This window comes from Ictidomys tridecemlineatus, chromosome 15 (genome assembly GCF_052094955.1).
Source record: "Ictidomys tridecemlineatus isolate mIctTri1 chromosome 15, mIctTri1.hap1, whole genome shotgun sequence".
NCBI classification, from domain to species: Eukaryota; Metazoa; Chordata; class Mammalia; order Rodentia; family Sciuridae; genus Ictidomys; species Ictidomys tridecemlineatus.
In genome coordinates, this window is record NC_135491.1 from 632,179 (window position 1) to 646,464 (window position 14,286).

Below are 14,286 nucleotides of genomic sequence, written 5' to 3' on the forward strand. Positions count from 1 at the left end.
ATACTTGTGATGCCTGTCACAGCTCCTCAGGGGACACTAGGACACCTGTCACACAGCTCCTCGGGGGACACTAGGTACGCCTGTCACACAGCTCCTCAGGGGACACTAGGTACGCCTGTCACACAGCTCCTCAGGGGACACTAGGTAAGCCTGTCACACAGCACCTCAGGAGACACTAGGTACGCCTGTCACACAGCTCCTCGGGGGCCACTAGGTACGCCTGTCACACAGCACCTCGGGGGACACTAGGTACGCCTGTCACACAGCTCCTCGGGGGGCACTAGGTACGCCTGTCACACAGCACCTCGGGGGACACTAGGTACGCCTGTCACACAGCTCCTCGGGGGGCACTAGGTACGCCTGTCACACAGCACCTCGGGGGGCACTAGGTACGCCTGTCACACAGCACCTCGGGGGACACTAGGTACGCCTGTCACACAGCTCCTCGGGGGACACTAGGTAGGCCTGTCACACAGCACCTCGGGGGACACTAGGTACGCCTGTCACACAGCTCCTCGGGGGACACTAGGTAGGCCTGTCACACAGCTCCTCGGGGGACACTAGGTACGCCTGTCACACAGCACCTCGGGGGACACTAGGTACGCCTGTCACACAGCTCCTCGGGGGACACTAGGTACGCCTGTCACACAGCACCTCGGGGGACACTAGGTACGCCTGTCACACAGCTCCTCGGGGGGCACTAGGTACGCCTGTCACACAGCTCCTCGGGGGACACTAGGTACGCCTGTCACACAGCTCCTCAGGGACACTAGGTACGCCTGTCACACAGCACCTCGGGGGACACTAGGTACGCCTGTCACACAGCTCCTCGGGGGACACTAGGTACGCCTGTCACACAGCACCTCAGGGGACACTGGGTACGCCTGTCACACAGCTCCTCAGGGGACACTGGGTACGCCTGTCACACAGCACCTCAGGGGACACTGGGTACGCCTGTCACACAGCACCTCAGGGGCACTAGGTACGCCTGTCACACAGCACCTCAGGGGACACTAGGTAAGCCTGTCACACAGCTCCTCAGGGGACACTAGGTATGCCTGTCACACAGCTCCTCAGGGGACACTAGGTACGCCTGTCACACAGCTTCTCGGGGGACACTGGGTACGCCTGTCACACAGCTCCTCAGGGGACACTAGGTACGCCTGTCACACAGCTTCTTAGGGGACACTAGGTATGCCTGTCACACAGCACCTCAGGGGACACTAGGTACGTCTGTCACACAGCTCCTCAGGGGCCACTAGGTACGCCTGTCACACAGCTCCTCGGGGGTTCTCACCATGCCTGTCACAGTACCTCAGGAGACACTGGTGATGCCTGTTACCCAGCACCTCAGGGGACATTCACAGCACCTGTCACAGCAGCAGGAGGTGCTACATACCTCAGTACCACACAGTTCCATGCCATTGACGTGACACTAATCTCAGGTCCGTCCACACTTCCCCAGGCTGGGCTGCTGCATGCCCAGCCGGTAGGTGTCTCTGTGCAGAGTTTGACAACTTCTCACTCTTTATAATAGATTCGTATATTCTTGATAGTGGATAATAAAAGACTATTTAATATTCAATACATTCATGACACCTTCCTCTAGTTTTTTTCAATATTTCTAGACTACAGGGTTCATCTTTGAGTTTTTCCAAATTGTCAAAAATATCCAAAACACACACACACACACACACACACACACACACACACAAGAACCCCTGTGTAAGTGGACCTGTGCGTTTCCAACCCAAATTGTCAGGGACTCACCATATGCCAAACGTTGAACTGCACACTTGGTTAACTTGACGGTGCGTGAATTTGTAAATCAGCTAAAAGCAGAATGACTGCTTGCTGGGGCCTGGGAGGGCCAGAAACGGGCTTGTTTTGAGTGAATCTCATCTCCATGAAGCGGTGGTGATGCAGAGAGACAGAGGGGAGACAGTACAGCTCACCACCTTGGGAAACCGCCCCAGGGAGCAGCCTGGGGGCACTGGCCACGGCCAAGCAGGCGGAGGCATGGACTCACATCCACACAGGAGGACAACACTGCGGCCCACTCAGAGGCAGCCCACAGGGCCCACGGAGCTGCTACTTCGGCCACAGAGGGTACACTTTACAATTGAGAGACTGTCTGCATTCAGGCTGCCCCAACTTGGCACAACTGATGTTTTGCACCAAATCACTCTTTGTGGTCGGGCTTTGTCCACTCTGTGGGCTGTTGTAGCAGCCTCCTGAGGGGGTAAGTCTGGCATTGAGATGCAGGTGGACCTCCCCCTTAAGCTCTGCCAAAGATCCCACACAGCACCTGAGATGGGTGTGACCTGCCAAGATGCCAGTCAACCTGCTGACTGCAAGACATCACAAGCAAACCTTGTCCCTGCCTTGGATGGACCCCCTTTAATTAACCACCGGAGCCATTTTGTCTTTGTCCAGTTCCAGAACCCACGTGGACTAGATCTATCAGGGGCTTCGCATTCCATAAATATGTTTCTGAGTATATGTGCTTTGTTATTTACTGATTATTTGAGACTGTAGTTCTTAGGGTGGTTTGGGTTATCCTGGGCAGGAAGAAGGACCCCTTAATGAGACACTGGCCATCATCCCCCCAGAGGGGCTGGCTAGTGTAAAATAGAATGTTTAGCAGGATTTCTGGGCTCAATCAGGTGACACAAAAATGACCCCTTGTCCTAACCACGTCCGTCTCCAGACATTGCCAAATGTTGTGGGGCAGAGTGGAAAACTGGCCCCAAACGAGGACCAGAAGATCTCCCCATGGGTTGGAATCCGTGCAGAAAGGCACAGGCCAGTGGCTGAGTTGCAGCTGAGCTCAGCAGTTCTGGGGTGTTTAGCATGTTCTCACAGCTGCACAGCCATCACCACCATCTCACTCCAGAACATACTCACCGCCCCAAACAAGCCCATTTCTCGCCCTCCCAGACCCCAGCAAGCAGTCATTCTGTTTTTAGTTGATTTATTTTTGAAACTGGGCTTTTGAGTTAGACTTCATTTGGGATAAAGTTTTGCTGCTTACAAAAAGTTTGTAAATCTTTGTCTGGCACAAGGCTACCTCCCAATGGATCTGGGATTCAGGTGGCCTCTGATGGCTGGTGTCTTTCACCTTGACTCTAGAGACAAACTAAATTGATAGGGGCATTTCCAAGTGGCTCAGAGACATGAATGCACAAATGAGCCATCATGGGCCTGAAGGGCCACGCCAATTTTAACCACCAAGAGAACAAACCGGGGACCCTTGCCACTCCAGATGCTCATTTGTAGGAAGGAGAATAATGAGCTCTTGGCACCCGACTTCTTTCTTCCCACAGTGAGTGGTGTGTATACTACTCCAGGGGCCAGCAGCCAGCAGGAGGGGTACGGGGCACAGCCCTGAGCATCCAGCGAAGGCAGCCAGTCCCCATCCCTCCAGGAACTCCTATTTCCAGGCCTTTACACTTCCTGGCATCTTCTGTGTTTACTGACAGGAGCCAGCCACACTGTGGCCTCTGGAAAGGTCAAGGCCCCGTCAGTCACTCTCTCAGGGCCCAGAAAGCAATGTCTACCTGGGCATTTGCTAGCAGCTCCTGGTGGATGCTCAGGCTCCAGTCTAACCTCTGCAGGGGAGTGCCCATGTGCTTCCCCTACTCACAGCCTCCTGCTTCCTCATGTCCACACTGGGCAGCTCGGTCCCAGCGCCAGGGAGCCTCGCTGAATCCTTTTCTCAGTTCTCATTAAATCGCACTTTTCAAGTGAATCACTCTTTGGTGTATGTGCAAACACAGCACTGGGACCATCCTGTGATATACTATTAGTATTTAAAAACAGCTCCAGTGTTGGAGTCAGCATAAGAACTCTCCAGACACAGGTCGGGTGACATGGTAAGACACACTACTGTCACCTCACAGCTGCAGTGTCAGTGCTCAGCATAAGCCTGTCTCGACCACAGAACGCGGTTCACCTGAGACTCGAAGCTGGGCTGGCACTGTCTCGGACTTCTTTTAACTCTATTCTGGCCCTTACTTATAGAGGACATTAAATCACTGACATAAAAAGACCTTCTTTTCCATTTACGGAGTGGGCGACAGGCGGAAGTGACCCGGCGCGGTGGTGCCCACCTGTGGTCAGTGGCTGGGGAGGGGGCTCAGGGGCTAAGCGCCCCGGGAATTTGAGTTTAACTGGCTCTGCCGGTTCATGGCTGCGTCCACCCACTGCCCTGGGACAGAAGTCACACGGCTGGTGTGGCTCAAAGAGCCGAATGTGGAACACCCCGGCCTCCGGTCACCTGCCGCCAGGCCCCGCCGCGAAGCTGGCTCACCCGGGGCCCCCGGGGCCCCCGGACCCCACGAGACTCGGGCGGGCATCAGCAGCCACCGGGCCAGGCCGAGCCCGCTCTGCCCGCGGCCGCCGAATGCGGGTCGGAACTGCGCGGGGGCGTGGGGCGCACTGGGCGCCGGGGCGCTGGCCGCGGGTGTGCCTGCGGGAGGACGTGGGAGACCCCGCGCCCCCGGCCCTGCCTGCAGTCGGTCACTGACCCAGAGCCCCGCCCCGGGGCTGCCGCGCGGCACCTCTCACAGCCGCAGAGCTCCCTGGCCTTGCCCCCTCGGGCCGCGTGCGCCCGCCACCCGCCAACCAACCACCCGGCACCCCTCGGCCGGGACCCCGGAGAGCGCCCGGGCTGTGGGTGGTGAGCACGGGAGAGCAGACCTTAGGGCACAGGAAACTGCCTGCAGCTGAGAAATGCGTCCGTTTCCAAACTAGAACAGATCCCAGCACTGCTACAGGGTCCGCGTGTTTTCCTGGGGCCCCTTGCAGAGGTGACTAGGCTTATGAACTGGTCAGGGTGAAGGTGGCAGGGCAGTAGGCGCCTCTGACCTCCTTCTCCCTGTTGTAAACCCTCCACCAGAGCCTGGGAACAGTGAGAAGCACCGCAGACATTTCAGGAGAGAAAGTCACACGTGCCCCTGGTGTTGACCACCTGTCAGCCTTCTCCCATGTTGACAGCCTCCTCATGAAGTTAGTACAGATGGGCAGTAAATGTGGCACTTCCTTGTTTCTTCCGTGGTAGTGGTCACATGTGATCACACCATGTGAGCTGGAGGAGACAGAGAATAGTGAAGAACACGAGGCTCATGGTTGGCCGCCCAGGACCTTTGGGAAGACATCTTCCATATCCCATTTTCTCCTGAACCTCATTCTGCACTTGGCATATTTAGTCCTCAGAGGGTTTGATGCTGCGTATTTTCGTACAGTTGAATATTATTATGTGATGGGATGGGGAGTATCGATCCCACCAAGCTCCACTTTTGGGTACTTCGTAGTGAATCTTGATGCCTAAATCCTTATCCATATTTTGAATAAATTCCACACTGCAAACTTCTGGTATATTTTGTTTTGTTTGGGTACTGGATATTGAACCCAGGGGCACTTAACCACTGGCCACATCTCCCAACCCTTTTTAATTTTTATTTTGAGACAGAGTCTCACTAAGTTGCTCATGGCCTTGCTGAGGCTGGCTTTGAATTTGCGATCCTCCTGCTTCAGCCTCCTGCACCACTGTGGAATGCTCTTGATATACAAGTCTCTGTAGTGCTTTCCAGAAAGGTCTTGCCTAGGGTGGGGTGCAAATCCCTCCCAGGGAATCAGGGTGACTGTGGGAGAGGAAGGTCTTCAATCATCACAGAACTGACGTCTTGAGAATGCTCATCAGAGCCACAGGTAAGACAAGGATCAGACTCACTCACTCCCAGACCCTGTGGCTCTGATGAGCATTCTCAAGACGCTGGGGTAACCATCGGGGTCACCGACTTCATGAAGCACCAGAATACCCACTTTAAGGAGGGGCCCTTCCATCCCATGTTGCCCCAGGCTGGCTCAGAACTCCTGGGCTCAAGGAATCCTTCAGCCTCCATCTCCTGAGTAGCTGGGACTATGGTGTACCCCTCTGTTCTCAGGTTGCCCCTGGTCTTCATTTCATTATAGATATCACAGAAGGAGGTGAAGGCAAAAGCCCGGGAGGACAGCTCCAACTGTGGAGGATGTAGCAGGACCGCTACCTTCCCATCCTCCAGTCAGGCCAGCCAAGCCAGTCACCTGGGAACTTGGCCATGTGGAACTTTTTCCTTCTTAGAATGTGCAAGGCACCTTTAAAGAAAAACCAGTATGTTTGTCTTTGTTTTTAATCAGTGTGTTGTTTGTGAGAAATCATCTTTTCATCATTACCCTTGTTTTAGGGCTTATGAAATGTAAAGTCTTTAACTCTAGTGTGAACCAGACAAACTTTTTCAAGTGTCTGCTTGTAAAGAAAACATAACCAGATATGGCTTTTTTCTGGAACAACAGGAATTCTTATCATCTATTTTCAGAGTTGTTTCACTCCAAGAAAAAAATCACCTTGTTTTGAAACTTTTTCTCAGTTTCAAATCCAGCTTGCAAGTCTTGAGTAATGGGAAACAAAGTGCCCTCTCTTAAAAAGGGCAAGAGCTTGGAGCTCAGCTAGGTTTTCTTAGACCCTCCCCCTCACGGCTCCATGGATGTGTGATGTATACTGGAGAGAATGAGAAGCTCTGTGCTCATGTGCTCACTGCTGCACCCCGGGCCTGGTGCGTGGCAGGCTCTGGTGAATGTTCAGAAGATGATAATTCAGTAAAGGAAGGTACATCAGCTTTGAAGATTATGCTACTGTTCAAATGCAGTTTTGATAATTACATAGCAAAGTGTAAAACAGATGCAAAATGTTAGCATCTTGCACGTGATGCGTTGGATACCATGTAATAAGAGCCTGGGAACCCTGCTCGGCGGGGTCATCTGTTGGGGAAAGCTGCTGTTTTAAAATGTGAGAGCAGTTATTAATCACCGCTCTGCTTTACCACCTTGAAGCCCAAGGTCCCGTTTCCAGTACGAAGCCGAACGCAGTCGCTCGGGGAGTTCGCCGGGCCGGCCGACTGTGGTCGCCCTGCCAAATGCCCTCCAGCCAACTTAGTCCTGGGGTTGGCCAACCCTTGGAAAGGGCGGATGGCTCCAGGATGGGAACTCCAGGACCCGCCTCCTACTAAAATACACCGGCGTAGAGGCGCGCGGATTTCGCGCGCGGCCCTCTGGGAGTAGTAGTTCGACGCCCTTCCGCGCAAGCGCAGTTAAGGCTGGCGGAAGCCTTAGCGTCGAGGGAGCGTGGGGCGGGAGGGCTTTCAGCGGAGAGGTGGCCTGAGCACAGAGACGATCGGAAGCCTGCCGCCTTCTGGGAGTTGTAGTTCTGCGTCCACCCGCCTGTACAGGGGGAGTCCCTCTCGGTGTGGACAGCGATCTTAGGAAGTGGAAGAAGAGGAATTAGCCTGTGTGGGTCAGAGACGTGGCGCTCGGATCCCGAATCTTGGTGTCGTTACTGGACGGTCCCGGGTAGGTCTGGGCCAGCCCTGAAGGTACCGGAAGTGCGCGCGGGTCTCTGGGAGATGTAGTCTGACGCTCGCGGGCGCAGGCGCAGTCACGGGTGGTGGCGGCTACGGCCTTTACCGTGCCGGTCCGCAGTGAGTGGGAGGTCCAACCGGCCTCGGCCTGCGAGCCTTCCCTGAGGTCCTGCCCGGACGGCGTTGGCCCGCGTGCGCGCGTGTGTCGTCCGTTTCGCCTCCTGAGGCTTGGGCGTCGTTTCGGGGCTGGCAGGGCCTGGACCGGGCTTGGGCCACAGGCCTGAGCCCTCTGCGACGCGTCAGCCGGACCCGCAGCCCCCGGTCCCGAGACGCTCTGTGTGGAGGGGATGGCGTAGGCCGAGCCCCGACCGCGAGGCCATCCTGGAGCCCGCCCTTCCTGAGCGGCTTCTGCCCCCAAGGGGAGATGGGGGACACCGGGAACCCGGGATTTTAGCCCCAGTCTGGGACCTAGAAAGCAAGCCTGGGCGCGCCGCCGGGGTCAGCCCCGTACACCGACAGCGCGACCCTGCTGCCGACCCCCGGGGCGGGCGAGGAGGAGGAAGCCCCGTCCCCGGACTGCGGGGGGAGGGAGGCGCCTCCCACCTAGGGCCCTGGCACGGGCCTCGTGGGGCCGCTCCCCAGAGCACACTGACCGCCCAGAGCAGCAGCCCCCGCCGGTTTACCGGGGCCCTTAATTCCTGCAGTCCCCGTCATGGCCTTCCAAGCTGAATGCTGGGCCATTTTATGGAAGAGGGAAACTGAGGCACACCAACGGGGGCCGGGGGACCCGAGCTGTTGGGCTTCCTGTCAGTAAAGCTTCTCCTGGAAATTACCTGTGCAACCTCTGGAGAATGTGCCCACTCCGCCCTCGGTTTCCCTACGCGGAGTGGGCGGGACCGTGCACAGAGCACCCACTCGGCCCGCCTGGCGCTCTGAAATGCCAAGGCGAGGTTTCACTTCCTGGGGTTTGCCTGGGTGCTGGGCCCAGCGTCCCTCAGCCAGACCTTTTACCTGCACCCAAGAGCTTTAGGCTTGGCATCTCTGGTCACTGCAGAAACCACCCCAGCTGCTTACATCCCCATTTTCCCCAGAGCTGGGCCTGACTGTTCCCGCAAGAGGCCAGAAACACGGGGAATGACCGCTGGGCTCCTCATCACCAGGGCGGGGGTAGGTACGCTTCTGTCCTCATATTCGGCCTCTCAGGGCCCCACCTCGGAAGCATGTGGTGTCTCAGCCTGTGCCCTGTCATTCCCCTGCCAGGAGGGCACTCCAGCCAGCTCCACCTCTCTCCCCAGCTGCCTCCTCACCTGTAATGGCAAACTCGAGGCCCTGGAGTTCAACACAGACCTTCTGGCTCCTGGTTGTGGTGGCAAGAAGGTTAGGTTAAGGTGCTCGTCGTCTAGATTCTGATTCCAAGTTGGCACCTTGAACGTGGCCACCTCTGTGGGTAAAAGAGCTCCAGGGCAGGAGCAAAAACACAGAGACCTTTCCTGATGGCCCTAATCCTACCCACAAACCGCTGGGAGGAACTAGCCTCTCTGGGGAGTATTGGGAAACACATGGAAGGGTGTGATAACCACGGGAATTGCCCCATGAACCCCACCTTTTCTGAAGACCATGCAGTTACCCTAATGTTTAAGTGCTTGAAATTGAAGAGTGGGGTCCTGCTGGAAAGGGACTTTCCAAGACCCTCCAGATTGGGTCAGTGCAGAGAACTTAGTGCAACGGGGAATTGTAACCTAAGATGTGAGGTTAACTAGTGGGATTGTTCTATGATACCATCTCTGAGACTTTTCTCCATCCAAATTGTTGGAAGACAGGTGAGAGGCTGTTCCTACACCAATGAGGAACAGGCCATGGGAAACTCGGCCCCCAACCTCCAGACCCCAGCTAGCCCAGCTGTTGTTCCAGGTTTGACTCAGCTGAGGACACTCAGGATATTTCAGGAGCAAGTGACCTTTGAGGACCTGGTTGTGGATTTCACTCAGGAGGAGTGGGGGCAACTAGAGCCTGCCCAGAGGACCCTGTACCATGGTGTGATGCTGGAGACCTTCACACTGCTGGTCTCTGTAGGTAAGGCCACACCCATGTCCTCAGTGGTCTTCAGACAGAACAGAGTCACTTCTCCTGTGTTAAAAATGGGGCTAGGAGGGCTGGGGGTGTGGCTCAGTGGTAGAGCCGTTTGCCTACCATGTGAGAGGCACTGGGTTCAATTCTCAACACAGCATATAAATAAATAAAGATCTGTCAATAACTAATAAAGTGTTTTGGAAAAAAAATGGGCCTAGAACTTGGTTTTGTTTTCTTTTCCCTTTGAAAAGATTGAACCCTGGTGTGCTCTACCACTGATCTACATCCCCGCCCTTTTATGTTTCCTTTTGACACAGGGTCTCACTAACTTGCTCAGACTGGCCTCAAACCTGTATCCTCCTGCCTTAGCCTCTTGAGTGGCTGAGATGACAGGTGTGCACCTCCTCTCCTGGCTAGGGAGCAATACTTGGGCTATATCTTGAGTTTCAGGAATTTGACTTTTTTAGTGTAGAAAATATCAAATAGGATTAATATCAACAGGTTACAGACCCAGCCTGAAAACACGAGAAGCAGAGAAATGGGCTGAGTCTTTCAGTGGTGCTCTTGGGAGCTCCTCGCTCTGCCTTCTGTGTCTTCGTCTGTCTTCATCTGGTTGGGCTGCTCTAACAGAGCTCCTTCGACTGGGTAATTTATAAACAGTAGAAACGTGTTGCTACAATTCTGTAGTCTGGGAAGTCCAAGATCAGGGTGCCTGGCGAGGGCCTGGTCGTCATGGTGGTGCCTCCTGCAGCTGCACATGGCAGACCTGGGGCAAGGGAGCGCCTGTGCACTTCTCTTGGGCACTCAACCCATTCACAGGTGGAACCCTCCTTTCAGAGGCCTCACCTCTTAATGCTGTCATAATGAGCATTAGGTTCCCACATAACAACCTCGGGGGAGATCAACACTCAGACCCCAGCAGCCTCTTTTTTTTATTTGATACCCAGGATTGAACCCAGGGGCGCTTGACCCCTGAGCCACATCCCCAGCCCTATTTTGTATTTTATTTAGAGACAGGGTCTCACTGAGATGCTTAGTGCCTCTCCATTGCTGAGGCTGGCTTTGAACACATGATCCTCCTGCCTCAGCCTCCTGAGCTGATAGGATTTACCCAGCAGCCTCTTTCTGAGTTTCCAGATGGGCTATTGAAGATGACAAGACAGCTCCCGGGGTGCCATTCTTGTGTGCAAGACCAGTGGACAAGGCAGTCTGTCCAGCTGTCTGGCCAGAGTCTCCAGGTTGCTATGGCTGGCTGCCAGGTCCCCTTCATGGTGCCACTGTTGCCAGCTGACAAGGGAGGAAGCAGAACTCTGAGGTCCACTCAGGAACTGGGGGTGGGCTCAAGGGTCAAGAGTATGGACATGGAGTCCCTTAAGAACACTGGGCTCTTGGACTGGGATGTGGCTCAAGTGGTGGCGCGCTCGCCTGGCATGTATGCGGCCCGGGTTCGATTCACAACAGGGATGTTGTGTCAGCCGAAAACTAAAAAATAAATGTTGAGGTTCTGTCTCTCAAAAAAAAAAAAGAAAAAAAAAAAAAACCAACACTGGGCTCTTGACATGACTGCTGTAGCCACCTGGAAAACAAGGTGGAGTGGGCAGGGATCAGCAGGTCATGGAAGGCAGATGCTCACTCCACAGGTCTCCCTGAGCAGGACACTGGTTCCCAGGGCCAGAGGTCCTCTTCCTGCTGGAGCAGGAGGCCAAGCTGTGGGCAGTGGACTCTGGAGATCCCCAAGGCATGTACCCAGGAGAGACAGAGCCTTGCAGGGCCTGTCCACCTGCACCTCCAGGTTTCTCTCTCTCTCTGCTTTCTAGTTCTGCACAGTAGACCGGCTGCTCTCCACGTGAACACCCACCCAGCACTCCATGAGACCGAGTTGCCACCGTCAGGGCACCTACAGTCTAGGGGAGGGGCAGACAGTTAGTACAGTGGTGACAGCAGTGTGAGATGACTACAGGTTGTGCGAGTGCCCAGAAATGAAAGCAGGAAGGCAGTGGGGGGACAGCAGGAGGATGGACAGCTTCAGGGAGGGGGTGGGAGCCAGAGCCTGGGCTAGACACCTGAGCGAGCAGCATTCCAGGCAGAGGAACCCAAGTGACCCATCAGACAGCTCTGTGTGACAGCCTCGGTCCTTAGCAGTTTAAACCAGTGTCATTTATTGACTGGTCCAGGACCCAGCACTGCCTGGGTCATCCTGCTCTGTCCTTTTGCTCTGCTTCTGGGTTCATCGAGCAGTGTGCAGGAGGTGGGTGTGTCCAGGCCCTCTCTGAAGAGCTGTCCAGCAGTTTTGTTCTGGTGCAGACTCCTGTGGGGTAGTGTGCAGGTCCCTGGGAGTGGAGTCCTGAGAGCCTAGCGAGCCAGGAGATGGGCAGCCCTCCAGCCTGGCCGGAGCAGCGGGGGAGTGGGTCTGGGGGAGCCTTGTGTCCTACGCTGATCTCCCAGCTCATCCAGCGACTCCTGAAAAGCCAGGTCCCCACACGTGGAGAACACCCAGAAAGAGGCAGAAGCTGGACTCAGAGGTAAATGCACAACAGGAAATCTATGCAAAAGAGAAACTGCAGATGCCAGGAAGGTGAAGAGCCTGCGGTTACAGCTCGGCACTGCTCGAGCCCCGGGCACAGGGGGAGGCCTGGCCAGTGTCGCCGGTGTGGAAAAGGCTTCCGGGACAGCTCTGCGCTCACCAAACACTGGAGGGTCCACCCCGGGGAGAAGCCCTATCGCTGCCCCAGCCCAGGAGGAGGCACGGGGCGCCAAGCCCCACGCGTTCGGGGACCGTGGGAAGGCCTTGGCCCACAGCTCCTCCTGGACCCAGCGCCAGCGCACGCACTCGGGCCAGAAGCCCGACGCCTGCCGCAAGACCTTCAGCCAGGTCACCCAACTTGTCCAGCACCAGGGGGTCCACACCGGGAGAGGCCAAACTAGTGCAGCCTGTGTGGCAGAGCTTTCAGCCAGAGCCACCGGCTCATCAAGCACCGCAGGACCCGCCGGGGAGAAGCCCTGCGCCTGTGGGGACTGTGGGGAGGCCTTCTGGCAGAGCACCCACCTCACCCAGCACCCGGAGAAGCCCTCGGGTGTGGGGAGTGCAGCAAGGCCTTCGCCCACAGCTCCTCCCTGACCCAGCACCCGAGAACTCTCACTGGGGAGACGGCTGCATGGGTGCTGGGGACAGGGGAGGCCTTAAGCCATAGCTCGTCCCACAGACTTGGCCTGTTCATTTTCACAAGAAAGATGCAGCACCCACTCCACGTTCTCGGGCGGAAATGCCTAGCGCCACCCAGGTTTAGGTTATAAACAGTAGGGAAAGGTGGAAACAATCAACCTTGAGGACCCTGAGCAGAAGAGAAAAAAGGAATGTCTGGGCCTGGTGATGCCATGCGTCCAAGCATTCAACAGTCTGAACCAGAGATTCAAAGGCCTGAGAAATTCAACACATTATCTTTCAGGTAAGAAGTTCATGAATATTCAGGTTGACTCTGATAATCCTAAAGAACAGCAGCATGTTCCAAAAATGAGAATGGCATTTTTGTGGAATCCCCTTGGATTCTTGTCTTTGACAGTACAAAGCTGATTTGTGTGGAAGTTATTTATTCTGGGTATGCAACAGCCAATCCCAGACACTTCTAATTCCATATGCCAATGTATCAGCAGACTATAAACAGAATTTACATCACTGATCTCGTTTTGCAATTTAATTTCTGTGTGCAATGGGATTGAAAAGCTGTGTAAGGGAAGACTTGAAACATAAAGCTACTTCCATGGAATGTCTGATTCTGAGGGCTTTGCTGCAGGACTCACAGGCATTAGAAATGCTGATATTACGAAAAGGGGAAGGTTTACTCCTTTGTTCAGCCATCATCTCATGCTCAGTGGCACTTCACATTGGTACTCTGATTTGTTCTAAGATTTCTCTTTGAGGAAGTGTTCAAGTTAATCTTTTCCTGAAATGTGTCTTCATTGATTCTTCATCCTGGTATTCTACCCACCCCCAACCCCATTCGTTAAGTTTCTATTTTTATGTTTAATTTAAAAGCTCACAGTATTTCATTAAAGCCTGGATCAACAAATAGCAGTATTCCTGACAACTACAACCATTACATGGCTGTTGCCTTCATTAGAAATAGCCTCGGACACAGTGATGCACACCTGTGATCCCAGTGACTCTGGAAGCTGATGCAGGAGGATTATAAGTTCAAGATCAGCCTGGGCAACTTTAGCAAGACCCTGTCTGAAAATAAAAAATAAAAAGGGCAGGGGATGTGGTTTACTACTAAAGCACCCCTGAGTTCCCCAGTAATGGGGGGCAGGGGGAATAATTGCATTGTTTGGTTTGGATCCTGGGTGGTCATCAGTTGTGCTTGCGTCAGTCTGATTTCCTCAATCACTGCGCTAGCATATCAATTCCTAGTGAACTTGAAATTGCTTTTGGGGGAAAATGATGGAAATAGTCTTTCAACACTGCTCCTTGGTAGCTTGTGAAAAGCCTTTTGGGAATTAATTTCACTTTCCTTGTAATTTCACTGTTTGCAGTGCTGGGGGTGGAACCCAAGACTTCATGAATACTAAACAAGTCCTCTACCAGTGAGCTGTATGCATCCCCAGTCCTTCACTGTCCTTTAAAAGCTGCAAAAGACTGCCAACAGAACCACTGCAAGCTATCTGGGCAACTTTATTAAATATTCTGGTCCCATTCGAAAAGCAAGAAGTGGGCACAATGTGCACACCTGTAATTCCAGTTACTGAGGAGGCTGAGGCAGGGCGATCAAAGTTTGTGACCAGCTCTGGCAACTTGATAAGACTGTCTCAAAAATTAATCAAA

The 14,286-nt window shown here is 54.3% G+C and overlaps 1 protein-coding gene and 1 long non-coding RNA gene across 2 annotated transcripts; one reads left to right on the forward strand and one right to left on the reverse strand.

Moving 5' to 3' along the window:
• Window positions 1-6,159: 6,159 nt before the first annotated feature.
• LOC144370999 (uncharacterized) lies at window positions 6,160-8,275 on the reverse strand. The gene is made up of 2 exons (XR_013431148.1): window positions 8,231-8,275; window positions 6,160-7,731 (listed from the first exon to the last, which is right to left on the reverse strand). It is a non-coding gene; the product is annotated as an uncharacterized LOC144370999 (long non-coding RNA).
• An 894-nt stretch (window positions 8,276-9,169) lies between these two features.
• Window positions 9,170-13,534, forward strand: Znf135 (zinc finger protein 135). Its single transcript, XM_078033022.1, has 2 exons — window positions 9,170-9,470; window positions 11,122-13,534. The coding sequence occupies exons 1-2, from the start codon at window positions 9,170-9,172 to the stop codon at window positions 11,295-11,297; spliced, it is 477 nt and encodes a 158-aa protein (XP_077889148.1). The 3' UTR covers window positions 11,298-13,534.
• Window positions 13,535-14,286: the final 752 nt, after the last annotated feature.

Coding starts and splice junctions, on each gene's coding strand:
- Znf135 (XM_078033022.1), top strand. CDS start 9,170: ATGATACCATCTCTGAGACTTTTCTCCATCCAAATTGTTGGAAGACAG. Junction 9,471..11,121: donor CACACTGCTGGTCTCTGTAG/GTAAGGCCACAC, acceptor CTCCCTGAGCAG/GACACTGGTTCCCAGGGCCA.